Source organism: Zalophus californianus, chromosome 14 (assembly GCF_009762305.2).
Source record: "Zalophus californianus isolate mZalCal1 chromosome 14, mZalCal1.pri.v2, whole genome shotgun sequence".
NCBI classification, from domain to species: Eukaryota; Metazoa; Chordata; class Mammalia; order Carnivora; family Otariidae; genus Zalophus; species Zalophus californianus.
The window spans coordinates 7,972,064-7,993,129 of record NC_045608.1 but is presented as its reverse complement, the minus strand read 5'-3'; the positions used below and the strand labels follow the sequence as shown (position 1 = coordinate 7,993,129).

At 42.8% G+C, this 21,066-nt stretch overlaps 1 protein-coding gene across 3 annotated transcripts in view; it reads right to left on the bottom strand.

Moving 5' to 3' along the window:
• The window catches only part of ANAPC5 (anaphase promoting complex subunit 5), a 41,862-nt gene extending 31,655 nt beyond the window's left edge, over window positions 1-10,207 (bottom strand). For 2 of the 3 annotated variants that reach the window (XM_027576404.2, XM_027576403.2), the window contains exons 1-4: window positions 9,899-10,207; window positions 5,718-5,797; window positions 5,146-5,255; window positions 4,103-4,295 (exon numbers count right to left, since the gene is read on the bottom strand). In XM_027576404.2, the coding sequence (XP_027432205.1) occupies window positions 4,103-4,295; window positions 5,146-5,255; window positions 5,718-5,797; window positions 9,899-10,105 (590 nt within the window). In that variant the 5' untranslated portion in view covers window positions 10,106-10,207. Of the gene's footprint in view, window positions 1-4,102; window positions 4,296-5,145; window positions 5,256-5,717; window positions 5,801-9,898 lie in introns of those variants that run through there. The other variant, XM_027576405.1, reaches the window with a different exon arrangement.
• Window positions 10,208-21,066: the final 10,859 nt, after the last annotated feature.

The following is a 21,066-nucleotide window of genomic DNA, read 5'->3' as shown; positions in this document are numbered from 1 at the left end:
TCTGGCAATTTCTCCTGGCTCCTTCATCACCTGGCTCCCTGTCCGAGGGGCCCCTCCCCAGACGAACCCCCAGTTACTCTCTACCCTTTACCCGAGGGTCCCATTTTCTCTCGATGGCACTGCCTTGCTCTGAAACTGCATTACTTACCAGTTGCCTCTCTATTATCTGACCCTCCCCACATGGCCTTCTCCTGGCTAACACAGCACCTTAACATGGTGTCTGGTACACAGGAAGCACTCAGGAAGTATTTGTTGAATAAATTAATGAATTGGGGAGATTTATATTATATCACTGGCAAGTGAAGAATTACCAGATAATCTCTACTTCTATTAGGTCCTTTTAGGGGCACAGAGAAGCTGTAATTACAGCAGCTTGCAGACTAGGAGCCTCCACGGCCGACTCATGTGGGCTAATCCTATCAGCCCTCTCCTGACTACAGGCACTTGGCAACTGCCAGCAAATGAAACACAGGTTCAATTTCAGTGTGCCCTCTCTTCTGTGATGTGATTTTTTTTTTAATGATAAACATTTGCTGACTCAATATTTATTCCCTCCCTTCTAAATTAATAGTGGGGGGAAGAAATCAATTAATTAATTAACAGTAGGGTTTCTCATTTCAGACGGGAATAATTTCACTGTGGGATGGGAGATTTGAAAGCTATGCAGTATTTCTTTCCCCTTTCTATTTGTTTGTTTGTTTGTTTATGTGGGCTCCACAATGGGTGGGCGTGGAGCCCAATGTGGGCTTGAACTCATGACCCTGAGATCAAGACCTGAGCTGAGATCAAGAGTCGGACGTTTAACAGACTGAGCCATCCAGGCGCCCCACTCCTTTCTAATTTTAATACAAATTTCTAGGGCAAGAAAAATAACTTTCCTGAAGAGACCTGGAAACATTCCAATAATTGAAAAAAAAAAAAAGAAAGAAAGAGAGAAAACAGGAAGAATAAAAGAACTAAATTAAGAAGCTTTTCATAATGCAATAAAACATTAGAAAAGGTCACAAAAAATGAAATTTTCCTCTTTAAGAGAACCAAGAAATGAATGTAAATATATTCTTCCTTTTTTTTATGTAAATACATTCTATAAAATAAAAAGAAATCTTACTACAAGTAAAACCATTTCTTTGTGGAGAAAACATTGTAACACTTGATTAGAAAAATCTTTAAATAGTATCTCTCTTTAATTTTGGTGATAAAATTCAGCTACTATATGTACATTATTTTCTGGAACTATACATACAGCTTTTTTTTTTTTGATCCAGAAATATCACTTACTGGAAAATTATGAAAATTTACATTGGTCTGTATTTTTTAACCATTACAAAGCATTCTGCATGTTGTATATTTTAAGTGAAAAAACATTCCTATTTTATTTTTGAAGATATAAAATTGTCATATATATGCAATTTGATTCTCAGTTCTTACGGTTTCAAATTCTTCACCCCTACTTTTTTTTTTTAAGATTTTATGTATTTGAGAGAGAGAGAATGAGAAAGAAAGAGCAGGGGGAGGGGCAGAGGGAGCAGCAAGCAGACTCCCCGCTGAGCAGGGAGCCCCACTCGGGGCTTGATCCCAGGACCCTGAGATCATGACCTGAGCTGAAGGCAGATGCTTAACCAACTGAGCCACCCAGGCGCCCCTCACCCCTACTTTTCAAAAAAAGTTTTTATACATTGTAATTCACTGTAGACTTTTTTTCTCCTTTTTTTTTTTTTTTTAGTACAGTGCGCACAATGTGACGTTAGCTTCAGGTATACAACATCGTCATTTGACATGAAACAATACACTTTCATAGTAAATACACTGGGTCACACACAGGTAAGTTCTTGTAACATGATAAAAACAAAACGATGCAGTTAGACCTAATTACATCAGATTAATTTAGGAGACAGCCAAACCAAAATAAGTCTGAATTTTAACATTTCACAAGAAGTGACATTCTGCTACTTGAAGTAGATAAAGTAGCCAGAACAGGGACTACACCACAGCCCAGACGCATCCCTGAGGCGGCTGAGTTAAAAGAGAAAAAGAACAGCCAGTATTCACTGGATGTTTACTACATGCCAGGCACAGTTCCAAACACTTACATGGATCTGACGTTTAATGCTCACAACACCCCTCTGAAGAGGGGATAGGATGCACCATTTTGCAGATGAGGATGCTGAAGCACAGAGAGGGTGAGTAACTGGCCCAGAGTCACACAGGGAGTAAGTGGAGGAGCCGGAAACCTAAGCCAGCAGTCTGTCACCAGAGCCAGACTCAAGTCCACAGTGTTCTGTCTCTCCATTAGATGAGAGGCATTTGTGAGCAACTCTGAGTAAGTGAGGTTTTGGATGCTTAATGGTACTATAATCTCTTGTGCCCCGTACGTGCTAAAGAAATCACGTAACCAAAGGCCACTGTCAGGAAGCACCCAGCCCCGACAGCGGTCAGCCAGCCTACTTAGGGCAGGTGAGGTTTCTTAAATCAGAGCTCTGAGCAACGTGCAGGGTAATGATCTGTGATGTCAGTCTTCCTCACCACACTGTGGGCTCCTTGAGATCAGGGGACATGGAATATACTATACATGTACACACACAAGTGTGTGTTTTTCTCTCCCAGCAGCAGTTTACTTGGGAGGTGATCCCAGGTAACTGTTGGGGTGAGAGGAAGTGAGGTAGGAAAGTGAAGAAGTCAATAAAAAGTGATTCATGGGACCACAGGCCAGTGTGGGTGATAGGCTGCGTATGTCGATTTTCTGCATTCATTCATCCAGCACATATTCACAGACACAGTCTACGAGGCAGGCACTACATTAAGTACCGGTAAAGATGCGATGAAGCAAGACAGGGAAGGGTCTTAGGCTGGGAAGGGGTGCCAAGGCAGAAGACACAGATACAAAGAAGTAAGCAAATAAATGTGAAAAGTTACTCTGTGAGGAGAGCCATGAAGGAACTAAAGAAGCCAGAAGTATGTGGGATGGAGATTACTTCAGATACATGGTCAGGGAAGGCCTGTGTGCTGACGCTGGAGCTGAAGCCGAAGTTAGCGGGGAGTATTCAGGAAGCTGAAACAAGCCCAAGCAGCTGAACTGCTGAGAGTGCAGGGGACAGTGAAGGAGCAAGAGGCATGGAGGATGGCGGGGCCAGACCGCACAGGCACTGAGGCCACGATACGCTTGGATTCAGGTCTGAATTCCAAGAACAGTCATGAAGGTTTGGGGCAGAAGGGTGCCATGGTGTGACTGACATTCACAGGGGTTCCCTGGGATGCTGCATGAAAAACAGATTGCAGGGAGACAGGAGCGGAGGCAAGGAGGCCAGAGGGGAGGCCCGAGAAGTCCAGCCTTAGTGGAGATGCGGTGCCAGGGTTGCAGGGGCAGCAGTGGTGATGGAGACAAGTGAACTAAGTCCAAACTGTCATGGAGGAACAACCGACTAGGCTGAGGGCCTGGTTGTCGGGGTGACAGAGAGGGAGGAACCAGGGGTACTCCTAGGTTTTGAGCTTCAACAACTAGGTAAGCAGTGGCATCCCGTGCCCCACGCTTAAACTTTAATAGGCACGCCATCCATTTTCACTGAATTAACCAACTGTTAACTCACTCTGACATAAGGAACACTATCAGTCAGGGAGGGTCCCAGCAAGAAACAAATGGCACATTCAAATGGGGTGATGTGAGAAGAGTTATAAAGGACCACTTATGAAACTCAGGGCAGGAGACAGAGAAGCCGTAAGGGACAATACAGTCCCCAGGACTGGTAACAGTGGGGCACCTTACGCCCCAGGCCTGGGAAATCTTCCTAGTTCCCAGACCCCAGAAGAACGCAGAGAGGACCACCTAATAGAAGCTGTTACCCCACAGCCAGTCTACCATGGCCCTGAAGGAAGGGAGCCAGTGGATCAACAGCCTGACCCAAGTTTCCTTGGCCCACTACTGCCTCCCAATCAGAAATCAGAAGGCAAGGAGCCCACTGATACAGCCCACATGGGTCAATTTCTTGGATCTGGAGCGGCAAAAGGATAGCACGCAGCACATGAATCTCAATGAATGAGGACTTACTAAGCCTATGATTATACTATTTCACAGGAAAGGGATGCCTACCCAAAAAAACCAAATTACCTTATAGATACATCAAGTTCTTCTTTTTCCATTTTTCTTTCACCCTCCTCTCTGTTGGTCTGTTCCATATCAGCATCCTCCACTGTCTTTTTCTCGCCATTTTGGAAGTACTGTTGAAGGGCAGTGTACAGTTTAAACACTTGACTGAAAGAAAGCTTACTGTAGGCCAAGATCATATGGCGCAGAAATAAACCTACAAAATAAGACATACACAGTGTAGGCATTAGCTGAAATCCAGGCTACACAAAGTTGATACGATTTCTTCCAATTCTTCCTTCTAAAGAATCAAAGAGATCCTTGCAGTTGCTATCCCCTCCAACTAGAATCTTCTTCCCCCACCTTTTACAAAACCGGTTTCCTCTTCTTATTCAGGGCTCAGTCCCCACCCCAACCCCCTGCCCCCACATTCCATCATCTTTATCCATCTGATATGTTTTTTTGTGGCTATTGAAACTACCTGAAATTATTTTATTTGTTTACTTTTCACCATCTGGCCCCACCCTACCAGTATGTGATCTCCATAGAGGAAGGTCCCCGTCTATCTTCTAAGTCTAGAGCCTGGCACACAGGAGATAATATAATAGCTGATGTTGAGTAACATAAAAACTACCATGCAAAAAAGCCAAACGATGGAGCGGGGATATAAACCTAACAGAAAAGCCTCCAGAAATTTCATGTATGCCCCCACCTTATAAACTATAGCAATGATATATTCTTACTTGCCTCTTTTTATAAAAGTTTAGTTGGTGACCCTGACTAAGAGTCATATAACGCAGAGAAGGAATCCAAAGAACTGTGAGAAACCCTAAAAGCCCTTGGGACCAGACTAATAGTTGGGACTATTACAGACAAAACAGAAGATGCTTTTCCACAAGACAGTTACTTAAACATAGGACAAAATGGCAAGGCAATAAATACAAACTAAAACATGTCCAACACCCCATTGTGTTTGTTCAGAAATGGCAGGGTCATGATAGATGTGACTTAGAAAGCTGCTCACTTCAATGAAAACATTCTCTGCTCTCCTTAGAAGAGCGTCATACCTACTACACTCGTTTTGTGAACCTCTGGTTCAGTTCCAGAAAAAGAATCTGAAAGGTCATCAAAAAATTGTTCCATATCCTTCAATTCGCCTTCAGCCATCAGTTTGATTCTGAATGAGAAAATTGAGGTGCGTATTTTAGGAAGTCCCTCTGAACATCTTCTCATGTTTCACATTCCACAATTATCTCCAAAAAAATCTATTTTAAAAGCAATTCAGAGACTCATATAAAATGGTGGCACATAAAACAAACTTGACAATCCAAAATGTCACTCTCGTTATTCTAAAAAGCATCACTGCTCATGTTTTCTTGATCATAAAATGTGTCAAAGTAACACATCAGCCAGGAAAAATGGAATTCTCTGCAACAACTAAAAGAACAAGGTAGATCCATATAGAAAAATAAATTTTGAAACAGTATGTTTAATGTTAACCATTTTTCAAAAAAAGAAGTACTTAGGAAAACCAAGAGTAACAAAGATATATTTTTAGTGAATTCATTACCACGTGCATTTTCCTAATTTTCATCTACATAAACATATTTTCACATACACAGAAGGAAAGGAGGCTTACCTGATCTGTACTGAATTTGCCAGCTGGGGACAAGATTCTTCAATTAACTTGTACAGTTTAGACAGTGTAATATCTGGGCCCTGGATAAAGAAGACAGGGAGGTTACAGAAAAATTTTAAGGAGCTGGAGAATGATAAACAGTAAACATGAATTTATCAACCCCTCTGCTTTCACAATTATTCCAAATGTGAAATCTCAAGTCAAAAGGGAAAATAACCAATCTAAAACGCTAAAGGAACACTTCACATTTGCAAAGCACTCTTGGTTAGTTGGAGGAAAGGTTTAAAAGAGAAACAAAGCATACACTCCGTAGTCCGAGGACCCCGAGGACCTGCCCTTCCTTTTTATTTTGTAATCATGGCAAAGCTAGTTTTCTTCATCAGTAAAATGCAGATAATCATAACCATCTCCCTCATTTGTGACAAAGAAAGAGTAAGAAATGGCAAAGTGCTTTGTAAACTGGAAAACATTATTCAAACACAGGTGTCCTATTTTTCACATACATAATCTCATTTAATCTGTCCCAAAACCTTGTAAAGTAGGCATACTATGTGCCCAAGTCCATAAAAGGTACCAGCAGAGACAAAGAGTATGCAGCCTTCGCTGTCAAGAAGATTACGATCTAACTGAGGTTTAAACCTGAACACTCAATCTTTTTTGGAGAGTGAGTTGACATTATATGACAATTTTAGAAGTGGAAAGCAATTCCACTTCTGGGGAAGGTATGTTTGGCATGCATTGTTTGAAATGAAGAAAAACTGAAAAGAACCTATAAGTCTATCAGTAGTTAATCTATAACTTATAATAAGTTATAAATTTATTTTAACATTAAAATTAGGAGTTATATTTCTTTTCTTATTGGGGAATACAAATGCAGCTGTTAAAAAGAATGAGGTGGCTCTATTCAAATGTGCTGACATGGAAAGATCTCTAAGACTGGTTAAGTGAAAGGAGCAAGCTATAGAATAGAATTTTATTTACGTAAAAAAATTTTTCAGGGGCGCCTGGGTGGTTAAGTTGTTAGGTGTCTGCCTCTGGCTCATGATCCCAGGGTCCTAGGATCGAGTCGCACATCGGGCTCCCGGCTCAGTGGGAAGCTTGCTTCTCCCTCTCCCACTCCCCCTGCTTGTGTTCCTTCTCTCACTGTCTCTCTCTGTCAAATAAATAAAATATTTTTTAAAAAAAAGAAAAAAATTTTTTTAATTCAAGCAAAATTAAAAGATACATACCTATCCTTACAGTCATATGCTTCTACCTATTTATATACACATGGATTTAGCAAAAGGTCTAGAAAGATCTATTCTGACCTGCAACTCCATAAATAGTTAAATGAATGAACATTAACAGTGATAATCTCTGAAAGGGAAAAGGATTGGATGACATGAAGAACCATAACCTTTCACTCCATTAATTTTAGTATCAGCTGAAGTTTTTACAATAAATTTTTGTATATTAGTTGAGTAATTAAAAACTAATTTTTAAAAATTAACTTAATGTTTGGGGCGCCGGGGTGGCTCAGTCGGTTGGGCATCTGCCTTCGGCTCAGGTCGTGGTCCCAGGGTCCTGGGATCGAGCCCCGCATCAGGCTCCCTGCTCCGCAGGAGGCCTGCTTCTCCCTCTCCCACTCCCCCTGCTTGTGCTCCTGCTCTCGCTGTGTCTCTCAAATAAATAAATAAAACCTTTTTTTTTAAAGATATTTAAAAAAAAAATTAACTTAATGTTTAAAGCCAAACGTTAAGCAAAGGAATTGGGAGTCTGGTTGGAACATTACTAGATTACATGGTATTTAGCCAAAGAACCACAAAGGATAATTTAAACCAGAAAAAATAGCATGAGCAAAGGCAGAAAGATGTGAGTTAAAACACAAGTACTGTTTTCTTTATTTTCTCTATTACTAAATCTTTCAGTATTATGACTTTTATTTCAATAATGGGGAAAATATACTCGTAATATTAGTAATGTGGCTAGGACTGGGAGCTACAAGTAATGGAGGCCCCATTCCTTGTATTCAACCAACTGGGTAAGCTACTTAATCTGTGTCCTCAGTACCCCTTCTCTCCCCCAACTAACACAGGTGATATATGTGTACATATATATATATAATTTTTTAAAAGATTTTATTTATTCATTTGAGAGAGAGATGGAGAGAGCACAAGTAGGGGGAGAGCTAGAGGCAGAGGGAGAAGCAGGGAGCCCTATGTGGGGCTGGGTCCCAGGACCTGGAGTTCATGACCTGAGCCAAAGGCAGACGCTTAACCGACTGAGCCACCCAGGCACCCTGGGTGATATATTTTTTATTTTATTTTTTTATTTTTTATTTTTATTTTTTTTAAAGATTTTTTATTTATTTATTTGAGAGAGAGAGAATGAGGGAGAGCACGAGAGGGAAGAGGGTCAGAGGGAGAAGCAGACTCCCCGCTGAGCAGGGAGCCCGACGCGGGACTCGATCCCAGGACTCCAGGATCATGACCCGATCCGAAGGCAGTCGCTCAACCAACTGAGCCACCCAGGCGCCCCAAGCCCTTTAGCGGCATCTGAGTGGCTCAGTCAGTTAAGTGGCTAACTCTTGGTTTAAGCTCAGGTTATGATCTCAGGGTCCTGAGATGGAGCCCTGCACTGGGCTCCGCCTTCCGCGGGGAGTCGGCTTGAAATTCTTTCCCTCTGGGCGCCTGGGTGGCTCAGTCCATAAGCGTCTGCCTTCCGCTCAGGTCATGATCCCAGGGTCCTGGGATGGAGCCCCACATCGGGCTCCCTGCTCGGCAGGAAGCCTGCTTCTCCCTCTCCCACTCCCCTTGCTTGTGTTCCCTCTCTCGCTGTGTCTCTCTCTGTCAAATAAATAAATAAAATCTTTAAAAAAAAAAATTCCTTCCCTCTCCCTCTACTTCCGCCCCTCCCCCTGGGCGTGCACACGTTCTATCTCAAATAAATAAATCTTAAAAAAACAAAAAACCCTTTATCAGGTATATTGCTGATGTGGGGGCCCAAGACCCCAGATCTTTGCTTCTGCCACCACTGCTCAACAGACAACTGCTCATCAAGTTCCAGCTTATTAACATTCCACTTCCGGAGTCCTCCCCATTCACCTGAGTACACCCATCTGCCACAAGGGGGTATATCCCATTTCACTTATTTCATACTTGTATTTAGGCGCTCTACTAAGCTTTGCAAATACAAGAGTAAACAAAAGTAGGACAAAACACGGCCCTTATAGTAGTCTAGTTAGAGGAGACTCATTAATCATAAAATCACACAAATAAATGAGAAGAACCGTAACTGATATAAAAGAAGGTACCTGTCCTACGAAAATACATTAAAATGAAAACAGCTAACACTCAGCATTTTACTGTATACCACAAACTGTGAAGTAGTGTCCACGGATCTTCTAATTTAATACAACCCTCGCAAAACAGTTTCCAATTACTGTCCCCATTTTACAGAGAGAAACCAGAGACCCAAGGAGGTTATGGAACTTGCCCCAGTCGCACCGCTAGTAAGTGGTGATGCTATAACCTGAGTCTGCGAAATGAAAGAAAACATGTGAAGGACTGGGGCCCCTGGGTGGCTCAGTCGGTTGGGCGTCTGCCTTCGGGTCTGGTCATAGTCCGGGAGTTCTGGGATCGAGCCCCACGTGCGGCGGCCCCACGCCGGGCCCCCGCCCCACGTCGGGCTCCCTGCTCAGCGGAGAGTCTGCCTCTCCCTCTGCCCCTCCCCCTGCTGGTGCTCTAATAAATAAAATTATTTTTTAAAAAATGTAAAGTGCTTAACAGTTAAGTATTCAAGGTCCACTGTTAGTTTTAGGTCATTACTACTACTTATTGCGGTCCTCCGGGAGCCTGTAGATTCACCTGTCTCCAACGCTCAGAACTACGTGTAGCCCCTTTCCAGAGAAGACGCAGGATCTGAGAAAAGAATTCTTCCCCCTGTCATTCAGCTAAGACACGCTGGAGCCAAATATGAACCTGCAAAAAAATGCATGTAAAGCGCCTGGCCGTTGGATGGTAAGTTCATTATTAGCAGGTGGTATTAACTCCTTTTTTTTTTTTTTTTTTTTTGAGGTGCTCCGGGGCTTAAAGAGTATCGGATGAACACTCGTACCCCCCAGGCCCAGTACGGTGTCCCGCACAGAGCAGGTGCTCAGTAAAGCTTTGCTGAATGAGCGGGAGCCGGTGGGGGCCGCTCACCTGCAGCAACGGCAGGAGCAGCTGGTTGAGCCTCCGCCGCTCCATGAGGCTGACGGCGCCCTCGCCGGTGCGGCCCATCTCGTTCAGCAGCACCAGCACCGCGATCTTATACGGCGTCACCCAGTCCTTGATGCCGAACACGTTGGCGTGCACCACCCCATTGGTCATCATGGGGTTGAAGTAGAGGCTCTCGTGGACGCTGGCCATGGCGCCCGGGGACTAAGTCCAGGAGCGCGCCCGCCCGCCACGCCCGGGTTCCTGGTTAAAGAAGTCCACAACCCGCCCTAGGCCTCCGCTGGCCCGCGCTGTGACCCAGGAAACGAGTATCCTCGCTCGCGGCTAGCCGTCGGCCAATCAGAGAAACCAGACCAGAGCACATGGGAGGGCTACAGCCAATAAGAATGTCCAGGGGTGCTGTGTGGGGAGGGGCAAAAACGGTGCACCTCAAGACTGAGTCCCTAAAGAAACTCGAGCGGAAGAAGTAGGTTCCCGGGTGACTTGGGATGGGACCGTGAAAGGAAGGTGATGCTTGGGGGCCGCAGCTGAACGTCCCTGGTTGGGGAAGCTGCCAATTTGTTTAATTCGAAAACAGTTAAAAATTGAGTTTTGAAACAATTCTGTTTAAAAGCAACGAAATTAAATTTGCACCTTTAAAATTCGTATTTGTTTCATTATGTTAATTTCTAAACTCATTTTGGGAGTTTCATTTAGCTCTTTTAAGACGTGATGAAACATTTTTTCTCAGTATTTCACAAATGTCATTTGGAGACAGCCAAGTCAGGTTGCAAGTGGCCTTGCATCCTTCCATGAGATAGAAGGTGATACCACTTTCGTTTCCTACCCAATAAACTACAGGATCCCTAGTCTGGTATTCGTAGCCCCCGCAAAATCAATATCTTCAAACCGTTTTTTTTTTATAATTCCCCTTCCATTCATCTGTATCTCTTCCAAGAAGCTTCTCAATAGCCTGAATTACTGTTAATTATGACTTGCCTTCAGTAGTCGTCTCAATGATCCTTGAAAGAAAAACCATGTACTATTCAACTTTGGCCACACACACACACACAGTGCCTCGTGCCTTGTTTTTTTGTGTCTCAATCACTATTTGAATAATGAATGAGTATGTGGTCTTAGTTCACAAAAACAGAAAAGGAGGTAGATATATATAGACTAAATTACTGTGGCCGAAAAGAAGTTATTGGTAGCGGACTAGAAAACCTTAATTCCATATTCTGAGAGCTCTGTACACTTTAGACATACAATTACATGTATTTTGACATAACAACTCTGTACATTTTACCACATACAATATCTATGTAACTGTCTATCTGTAAATGGGGAAACCGATTTTTTGCAGGAAATTTAATACATAAATAACTTCTTTTTTTTAAGATTTTATTTATTTATTTGAGAGAGAAAGCACAAACGGGCAGAGGGAGAGGGAGAAGCAGGGAGCCCAATGTGGGACTCAATCCCAGGACCCTGACATCATGACCTGAGCCAAAGGCAGGCGCTTAACCAACTGAGCTACCCAGGCACCGCTGAAAGCACTTTATTTTATATATTTTTTAAGATTTTATTTATTTATTTGACAGAGAGAGACAGAGAGGGAACATAAGCAGGGAGAGTGAGAGAGGGAGAAGTCTTCCACTGAGCAGAGAGCCGCATGTGGGGCTCAATGCCAGCTCGATGTGGGACTCGATTCTAGGACCCTGGGATCATGACCTGAGTCGAAGGCAGATGCCTAACGACTGAGCCACCCAGGAGCCCCTAGCCCTTTAACTCTTAGGGATTTACTATACCATCATCTCCTCTGAGGCTATATAACCATTTTCATAGCACTTTGTTCAAGCCCCATTTATTACACGTATGGTTGTTTTTGTTTTGTTTTGTGTTTCCCCAATGATTCACATAAGTAGCTCCCTCTGATGGACTGTGAGTGCCTCAAAGGCAGGTACCGGGTTTTGTTTTTTCAATCTCTGCAGTCTCGATTTTTGACATAGGCACCTGGCATCTGGTATGTGCTCATTATTGCTAAGACTCCTTTGAGTTGGCTGTGCTTCAAATCCTTAAAATTCACTCCACAAATATTTTTGAGTACGTTATGTGCCAGACATTGTGCTAAGTCCTAGGGATACAGCAGCAAATATACAGAATAGTTATTTGACCTCATAGAGAAAAAAAAAAGGTAGCATAGGTCACAAGTCAAAAATCCCTGATGACTCAGTCTCTGTCTCCAGGAGACTCGGAAGGTTGTGCTATTATAGAAGTGTGGTTGACCTCCCTTACTTTATGAAAATTGAATGCTGATCTTCTTCACCTTTCACATTTCAAAGCAGCCTCCAAGTCAATAAAAGAAGCAAGGATTTATAACTTGTGGACTTTGGTTTATTTATTTTGTCTGTTGAGCATTCTCTACTATCATCCCCCAAATTGTGTTGTCTTTGATTTGAAAAAAATTATACAACATGCCCTTCTGAATATGGGGATGGGCATGTGGCCCTAGCAGAGCAAATCAGATCCTTCTCTGGTTTTGCTGTATAAACTGTGGAGAAAAAAGATCCCCTTTCTCTTGGGGTTGCCAGGCAGGGCTGTTGATGCCATATTCCCTGCCACCAGGGGGGGAAAAAAAGCCTACCACCTGTAGGAAGACAGAACAAGGCCAATTTGCAAAGAGAAACAGAACCAAGCAGAATTGAGGTGGGTGGGAGAGGAGAAAGAAATAAACAGCTATGGTCCATTGACTTCTGTTTCTACCTTAAAATCATAGTTCTTCAGCTCATTCTTCAATGGTATCAGCTTCCCTAGCAGATAATCACCCAACTACAAAAATTAGCAAATGTTTGGGGCACCTGGGTAGCTCAGTCGGTTAAGTGTCTGCCTTCGGCTCAGGTCATGATCCCAGGGTCCTGGGATCGAGTCCTGCATCGGGCTCCCTGCTCGGTGGGGAGTCTGCTTCTCTCTCTACCTCTGCTTGCTGCTCCCCCTGCTTGTGCTCACTCTCTTTCTCTCTGTCAAATAAATAAAATCTTTTTTAAAAAATTAACAAATATTTGTCAGTTTTGGGCTTTTGTTTTGTTTGCTTTTTGCTTTAGCTTGATTGAGAAAGGTTTTTGGCTCTTGCAACCAAAATCATCTTTATGAATATATTACAATTAAAAATACTAAAAGCAATTTATCCTGCCAGACCTGTTTAGGCCTCAAAAAAAACTTCAGACTCTTTGATTTGTTCCTATATGAGCCTTTATGTCATTCTATGTTTTATTCAGTGACTGTCCCCCTTACTTCCCAGTCACCAAATACTTTCCTGCCCATCAGAGAAAATGTGATTCAAATGTGGTCATGATTGATGAAACAAGAAGAAAGTTCCTGGGAATCAGAACCCCCAGGATCTAGTCTAGGCCTTGAAAACTAACTAGCTCTGTGATTCAGGCAGCCTGTCTTCCCTAGAATTTGGACTAGTCACATTAACAATGAAAGGTTTGGATTGGATGGGAAAAGAATCTGCAAGCATCTAATTCCAGAACATCTAATTCCAGAATATTTTAATGACCCCAAAATGAAACCCCAGACCCATTAGCAGTCACTCCCTGGTCCCCCTCTCCCCTAACACCTGGCAAGCACTAATCCTCTTTCTGTGTCTATAGATTTGTGTATTCTGGACACTTCATCTAAATGAAACCATACAATCTGTGGCCATTTGTGTTGGCTGCTTTCATTTAGCCTAAGGTTACTGAGGTTCATCCAGGTCGTAGCATATGACAGTATTTCATTCCTTTTCACAGCTGAATAATAATCCATTGTAAAGGTAGACTACATTGTATTAATCTGTTCGTCTGTCAATGGACATTTGGGTTGTTTCCACCACTTCACTATCGTGAATCATGCTGCTGTGAGCACTCATGTACACATTTTTGCATGAACAGATGTTTTCAATTTTTGGGGGTATATACTTAGGAGTGGAATTTCTGGGTCATATGGTAACTCTGTGTTTAACTTTTTTAGGAAATTCCAGACTCTTTTCCACAGTAGCTGCACCATTTTACACTCCCACCAGCAATGAACGAGGGTGGGCTCTGCACCTTAATGAGCATCAGGGGGACGCCTGGGTGGCTCAGTCGGTTAAGCATCTGCCTTCGGCTCAGGTCATGATCCCAGGTCCTGGAATCGAGTCCTGTGTCGGGCTCCCTGCTCGGCGGGAGGCCTGCTTCTCCCTCTGCCTGCCACTCCCCCTGCTTGTGCTCTCACTCTCTCTCTCTCTCTCTCTCTGGCAAATAAATAAATAAAATCTTTAAAAAAAATGAGCATCAGGAACTCAGCTTGTTCTTTAATCAGGAGTCATGATTAGCAATGTCATGACTATGAAAGAACTGAGTCATTATCGAAGATGTTTTAAGTTATTTTGAGTAAATGGATGACTGTACTCATGATTTTCTATATCTCCGAACACTGTACACCCCAAGGAGGCTTGTGCCAAGTAGAACCAACGTTCCCCATTGCTCATTAGACTGTAGCTCTCCAGCAGCTAAGTGCCGGCATATCATCTGCAGCTGCCACAACAGATGAGAAAGCCACAGAACACATGCTTTACCTGCTGATCAGTTCCAAAACTTCTGAAAATAACAAACCCTAACTGTGGTGGTTGTGCATTTCGAAGACATCTTTTTTTTTAAAGATTTTATTTATTTGAGAGAGAGAGAGTGAGAGAGAACATGAGAGGGGAGAGGGTCAGAGGGAGAAGCAGACTCCCCACTGAGCGGGATGTGGGACTCAATCCTGGGACTCCAGGATCATGACCAGAGCTGAAGGCAGTTGCTTAACCAACTGAGCCACCCAGGTGCCTGTCGAAGACATCTTGTTAGAGGAAATAGATCATTGCTGTGATTGCCCTGAGCAAGGAAAATGTAATGTGTGAACCAGGTCTCCTGTGTACATGCATAAACAATCTCTTTTTTGATAATCCAAGAAAATCCAGCTGCGAGGGAAGAAAATTTCTCCTAGTGAATAAAATGAGCCCCGACTTTGAGAGAGTCATGTCGAGTCTCAGGGCTCAATTAATACAGAAAGTTCTGGGTAATTAACTGAGCTGCTGGGGAAACTTGATCGCTAGCCTGACAACATCACTAAGTATTTCCAGACCCAAGGTAACATTCCAATTTCTCAAAGCTCATGACCTGAATTGACCTCACTCTTTGGGGAAAGAAACTCGCATTGCTGTCTCTGGACCTCTTATTTCATCCAAAGGAAACATCACCATCTGCAACTGGAAGGATCAATAAACAAATGAATTAGCTGGGGGTGAGTTTACACTTCTCCTGTCAACTGTCATCATTTCTTTGCTTGAACCCACTTCATGTATCTCTTAGTGCTAATGCGAAAGATATATTATGTAATTTTCATAAGTATATGAGTACATTTTCATTCATCATTTTCATTTCTTTGAGGATACCCTGACTCACTCTCAATACTTGACTACATGGCAGTTTCCAGAAGTGGCTGCTTTCAGTAATAGAAACAGAAACTATATTTGTTCATTGCTTTTCCTTCTTCGCAGGATGTTAATTCCTTGATTTGTAAAAATTGCATGCATTTTAGTTTGCAAGAGTTTCTGGATCTCTGATGTTTGATGAATATCCAGTGCCAAAGAGTGGTAGTGTATAGTTCCCAACCGCACCAACATAACTATAAAACCTCCAATGTCGGGGCACCTGGGTGGTTCAGTCGTTAAGCGTCTGCCTTCGGCTCAGGTCATGATCCCAGGGTCCTGGGATCGAGCTCTGCATCAGGCTCCCTGCTCCATGGGAAGCCTGCTTCTCCCTCTCCCACTCCCCCTGCTTGTGTCTCGCTGTGTCTCTCTCTGTCAAATAAATAAAATCTTTAAAAAAAAAAAACCCTCCAACGTACAATAAGAAGCATGGTTTGCTCACACATCTGAGGTGGTAGGCTAGGAGCTCTGCTAATCTTGCTGGAGCTCGATCACAGGTTGTTCTGGAATGTCTGGAACTGGGACACCTGGTGTGGCTCTATGTGTCTCTCCTCCTCTAGCAGGCTACCCCAGAGAACGTTCTCATGTGTGTCAGAAAGTAGAGACAAGTACACCCTAGAGGTCTCAGCTCCGTGGGGGCACACATCAGTACTCCTGCCACATTCTATTAGCTGAAGCATAAGGCTAGCTCAAGACAGGAAATAGAACTCTCTGGTGCCTCCTCTTGTAAGGATCTTACCCTATCATGAGGGCCCCACCCTCATGACCTCATCTAACCTTAATTACCTCCAAATACTTTCACATGGGGAGTTAGAGCATCAACAGGTGACTTGGGGGGCACAAAATTTAGTCCATAGCATGACCTAAATTTAATAATTTTAGATTTAGCATCTCCATTCCTTTTTAATTCTTTCCTCCAAATACATGTCACTTCATATTGTGACCAGCTGTGAATAAAACTTCTAATAATAGAAGTCAAAGTCAGAACTTAACTTTGGAGTCTCAGAGATTGATCAGAACGAATTGGAAACATATCCATACTATGTCTTATTTAGTGTTTAAGAACCCACCTATTTCTACTAGAGTTCAGGAGATAGTGTGTACTTGATCTAAAGCTTGAGGGAATGAGTAACTGATCCTTGTCAAGCTGGGTTTATTGGAAAATTCAAAGTAGTTTCATGCTTCCCAGCCAAAGCACTAGAGGTCATCTTTCCCATAAGTTTCCAGAACTTTTGAGCATTACTCATTCAATCTTAAAAACGGCATGATTTTTCCATTCTTTACTTTTAGGCTCCTAATGGCCTTGAACCACAAAAGCAATTAAGTTGCGAGAGAAAGTTTCTAATATCCTGTTCGTCTTAAGTTCTTCGAACAGATATTTTATTTGCTGCGTGTGTAAGGAGAGAAGGGAAGGAAACACTTCTTCAGCATTTTCATTTTGTCAATGAATGAGTAAAAGAATGAACATCTTTAAGGAGAAAGGTTTCAGAGAAGAAAGCCATTATCCCAGAGAAATGATGAGATTAATCTGTTCAGAGAGTGTATTAAAGGTAGACTAATCTATGCTTTGTGTTTACAGCCTGGATACCCCCTCCAGCCCTGGAGAGGTGTAGCCCTTGCGACAGGCATTCGGGAAAGCTGTTGTTCAACCCAATCAATATCACATAGACAAGAGCATTATTGATAAGTCTTCAATCAGCAAAAGAAAATTTAGAATTCTCCCAAAAGCAATATTAATATCAGTATAAGGAATGTACGAAATGAAAACTAGCTTTGGGAACTTTAACGCTTTTAACATCATTCCTTTTATTAACTGCTTTATGTTTACCAATGTTTCTGACCAGCCCCTGGCAAAACTTATGAATGCCAGAGGAGATATCTAGAAAGACTACGGCATAAATAACGGTGGCTATCGATTCTTTTATTCACCACATAGTTTGCTGTCATCTAGCACATACTGGCACTTTGCCAGATGCTGGTAAAAGAGTGACGCATGAGACAAATTCAGCTCAGGCCTTCACGGAAGTCACAGCCTGGTTCAGATGAGCCATAAATAGGGAAAACCACAATGAGACTCCACTTCACACCCACTAGGAGGGCTATAACCAAAAAGACAGACAATAACAAACGTTGGCAAGGGTGGGGAGAAATTGGAACACTCGTGCGTGACTGGTGGGAATGGAAAAGTCTGGCAGTTCCTCAAAAAGCTAAACATAGAGTTACCATATGGCATAGCAATTTCACTCCTAGGTACCACCCAAGAGAATTAAAACACACGTTTCCTGCAAAACTTGTACATGAATAGAATGTCCACAGCAGTACCATTCACAATAGCCAAAAGACACTTGCAGTGCAAATGTCCAACACGATGGTGAATGGATGAACACGATGTGGTCTGTCCATGTGGTGGACTATTAGTCATCCATAAAAAGGAATGAAGCACTGATACATACATGTTTTGACATGGATGAGCCCTGAAAACATGATACTAAGTCACAGAAGCAAACACAAATGATTCCATTTATATGAAATGTCCAACATAGACAAATCCACAGAGATGAAAGCAGAGTGGTTGTTTCCAGAGGTTGGGGGTAAGGAGAAAAGGGAGTGACTGCTTAATGGGTGCAAGGTCTCTTTGTGGGGGGGTTGAAAATATTTTGGAACTGGACAGAGGTGGTGGTTGCACAACATGGTAAATGTGCTAAATGCCATTGAATTGTACATTTTAAAATGGTGAATTTTGTTATGTGTATTTTACCTCAATTTAAAATATTAATTGAATTGTACACTTAAGGGCACCTGGGTGGCTCAGTCAGTTAAGCACCTGCCTTCAGCTTGGGTCATGAGACCAGGGTCCTGGGATGGAGCTCTGCATCGGGCTCCCTGCTCCGCGGGAAGCCTGCTTCCCCCTCTCCCTCTGCTTCTCACCTTCTCACGCTCACTCTCACTCTCTCTCTCTTGCTCTCTCTCAAATAAATAAATAAAATCTTAAAAAAAACAAATGTACACTTAAGATCATACATTTTACTCCAAGTTATACTTCTATTTTATTTTCTAAATGTTTTATTTATTTATTTGACAGAGAGGGAACACAAGCAGGGGGAGTGGGAGAGGGAGAAGCAGGCCTCCCGCGGAGCAGGGAGCCCGATGTGGGGCTGGATCCCAGGGCCCTGGGATCATGACCTGAGCCGAAGGCAGACACCTAACGACTAAGCCACCCAGGCGCCCCAAGTTATACTTTTAAAGAGATTTTTTAAAATCACTTGAATTTAATTTTTCAGAAGTGTATCTTATTTCATTTTGCAATCATTTTGACTGCTATCTGTGTATTTATACCTATGTAGTGTTACTGCAAACTAAGTAGGCATAGTTTGTGTGCCACGAGGCACACATGAAAAATCTGTCTCCAGTTCCTTGTTGCATGCACAGGGAAGAGTCATAAGGTCAATTTCCACTTTTAACTGTTTTATCAGGTACATATTAATACCTAACCTTGCTATCCTGATCAGGCTATATAGTACTTAAGTAGTTTTTTCAATAGAAAAACAGTAATAAGGACGCCTGGGTGGCTCAGTTGGTTGAGCATCTGACTCTTGATTTTGACTCAGGTCATGAGATGGAGTCCAAACTTTGGGAACTAAGGTCCCATCACACAAAGCTGATGAATAGCCTGACTGGTCTCCACTATTAAAATCTAGGGGTCCAGGGGCGCCTGGGTAGCTCTGTCGGTTGGGCATCTGCTTTCGGCTTAGGTCATGATCTCAGGGTCCTGGGATCAAGTCCCGCATCGGGCGGGCTCCCTGCTCAGCGGGGAGTCTGCTTCTCCCTCTCCCTCTGCTTGTGATCTCTCTTTCTCTCGCTCTCTGGCTTGCTCACTCTCTCTCAAATAAATAAAATCTTTTTTTTAATTTTTTTAAAAGATTTTATTTATTTATTTGAGAGAGAGAATGAGATAGAGAGAGAGCATGAGAGGGGAGAGGGTCAGAGGGAGAAGAAGACTCCCCGCCGAGCAGGGAGCCCGATGCGGGACCCGATCCCGGGACTCCAGAATCATGACCTGAGCCGAAGGCAGTCGCTTAACCAACTGAGCCACCCAGGCGCCCATCAAATAAATAAAATCTTAAAAAAAAAAAAAAAGTAAACTTCCCTCTTAAAAAAAAAATCTAGGAGGGGCGCCTGGGTGGCTCAGTCGTTAAGCGTCTGCCTTCGGCTCGGGTCGTGATCCCGGGGTCCTGGGATCGAGCCTCACATCGGGCTCCCTGCTCCGTGGGGAAGCCTGCTTTTCCCTCTCCTACTCCCCCTGCTTGTGTTCCCTCTTTCGCTATGTCTCTCTCTGTCAAATAAATAAATAAATAAAATCTTTAAAAAAAAAAATCTAGGAGTCTAGCGTGGTAGATGCAACAGGGGCATCAGGCTGGGTCTCATGTGGAGTCTATCCCATTAACCGATCTAAATCATCTCTGTCTTCATTTGAAGTGCTTTACCACTGCCTGGACAAGGCTACATTTAATTTCTCTCTCTTTTTTAAACAAATGGAAGTGAAATTCACATCACATGAAATTAACCATTTTTTGGAAGATTTTATTTATTTATTTGAGACAGAGGGAGAGAGAGAGCACGAGCAGGGGAATAGCAGAGGGAGCGGGCCGAGCAGACTCCCTGCTGAGCATGGAGCGAGCCCCGGGCTTGATTCCACAACCCTGAGGTCACTAACCAAGCCTAAATCAAGAGTCAGACACCTAACTGATGGAACCACCCTGAAATTAACCATTTTAAGTGAATAGTTCAGTGACATTTTCATCATCCCCAAAGGAAACCCTGTGCCCATTTAGCTGTTCTGTATAATTCCATATCCAGATGAAAATGTTCTGAAACCAGACAGTGCTGAGAGTCGCCCAACATAGTGAATATACTAAGTGCTGCTGAATTGTACTCTTTAAAATGGTAAAAATAGTGAATTTTATGTCATGTGAATTTTACCACAATAAAAAAAGTATATGGACTCTGCATTTTCTAACAAAAGCTACATTCTGGTGATCTTCTCAAAATTAACTAGAGGCCTAGACATTGAGGAGAACAAGTCCTGGAGATCACTCAGCTATTTGGTGGCAGAATAGAGCCCAGATTCTTTATTTCCTATTTCCTAACTTGTTGCTCTCAATGGGATAAAAAACAATTTTAAACCCAGCACTATATCGGATGGCAAGAAACCAGACATTAAGATCTGCACTTCGATGCTTGCAATCTAACTAGGGAAACAAAATTGTCACATGAGTGCAAGTGACTTATGAGAAATGCAGAGTATTACACATAGAGTACAGTTAAACATCATTAACAAAGGGCCCATGGATCCTGCATTTATTTGGACAATCAGTTCTAAGGATTCTTCTCTCACTGCATGGGAAGCAATTCTAGGTAAATGAACCATGCAAACCAGGCCATAGTAGGTTCCTCCTAGCCTATTTGAAATACAACATCTCTGCCCTTCTGAAATATCTGTCATGAGCCTACCACTTTTCAGAACCTGTTTAGAAGTATGGGCCCTGTAAACAGACGACCTGGGTTTGAACCCAGCCCCCCACCTCTTACTGTCATGAGACTTTGGGCAAGTTACTGAATCATCTGTGCCTCAGTTTTCTTGTCCATAAAATGGGAATAAAAACAGTATAAACCGGGGCACCTG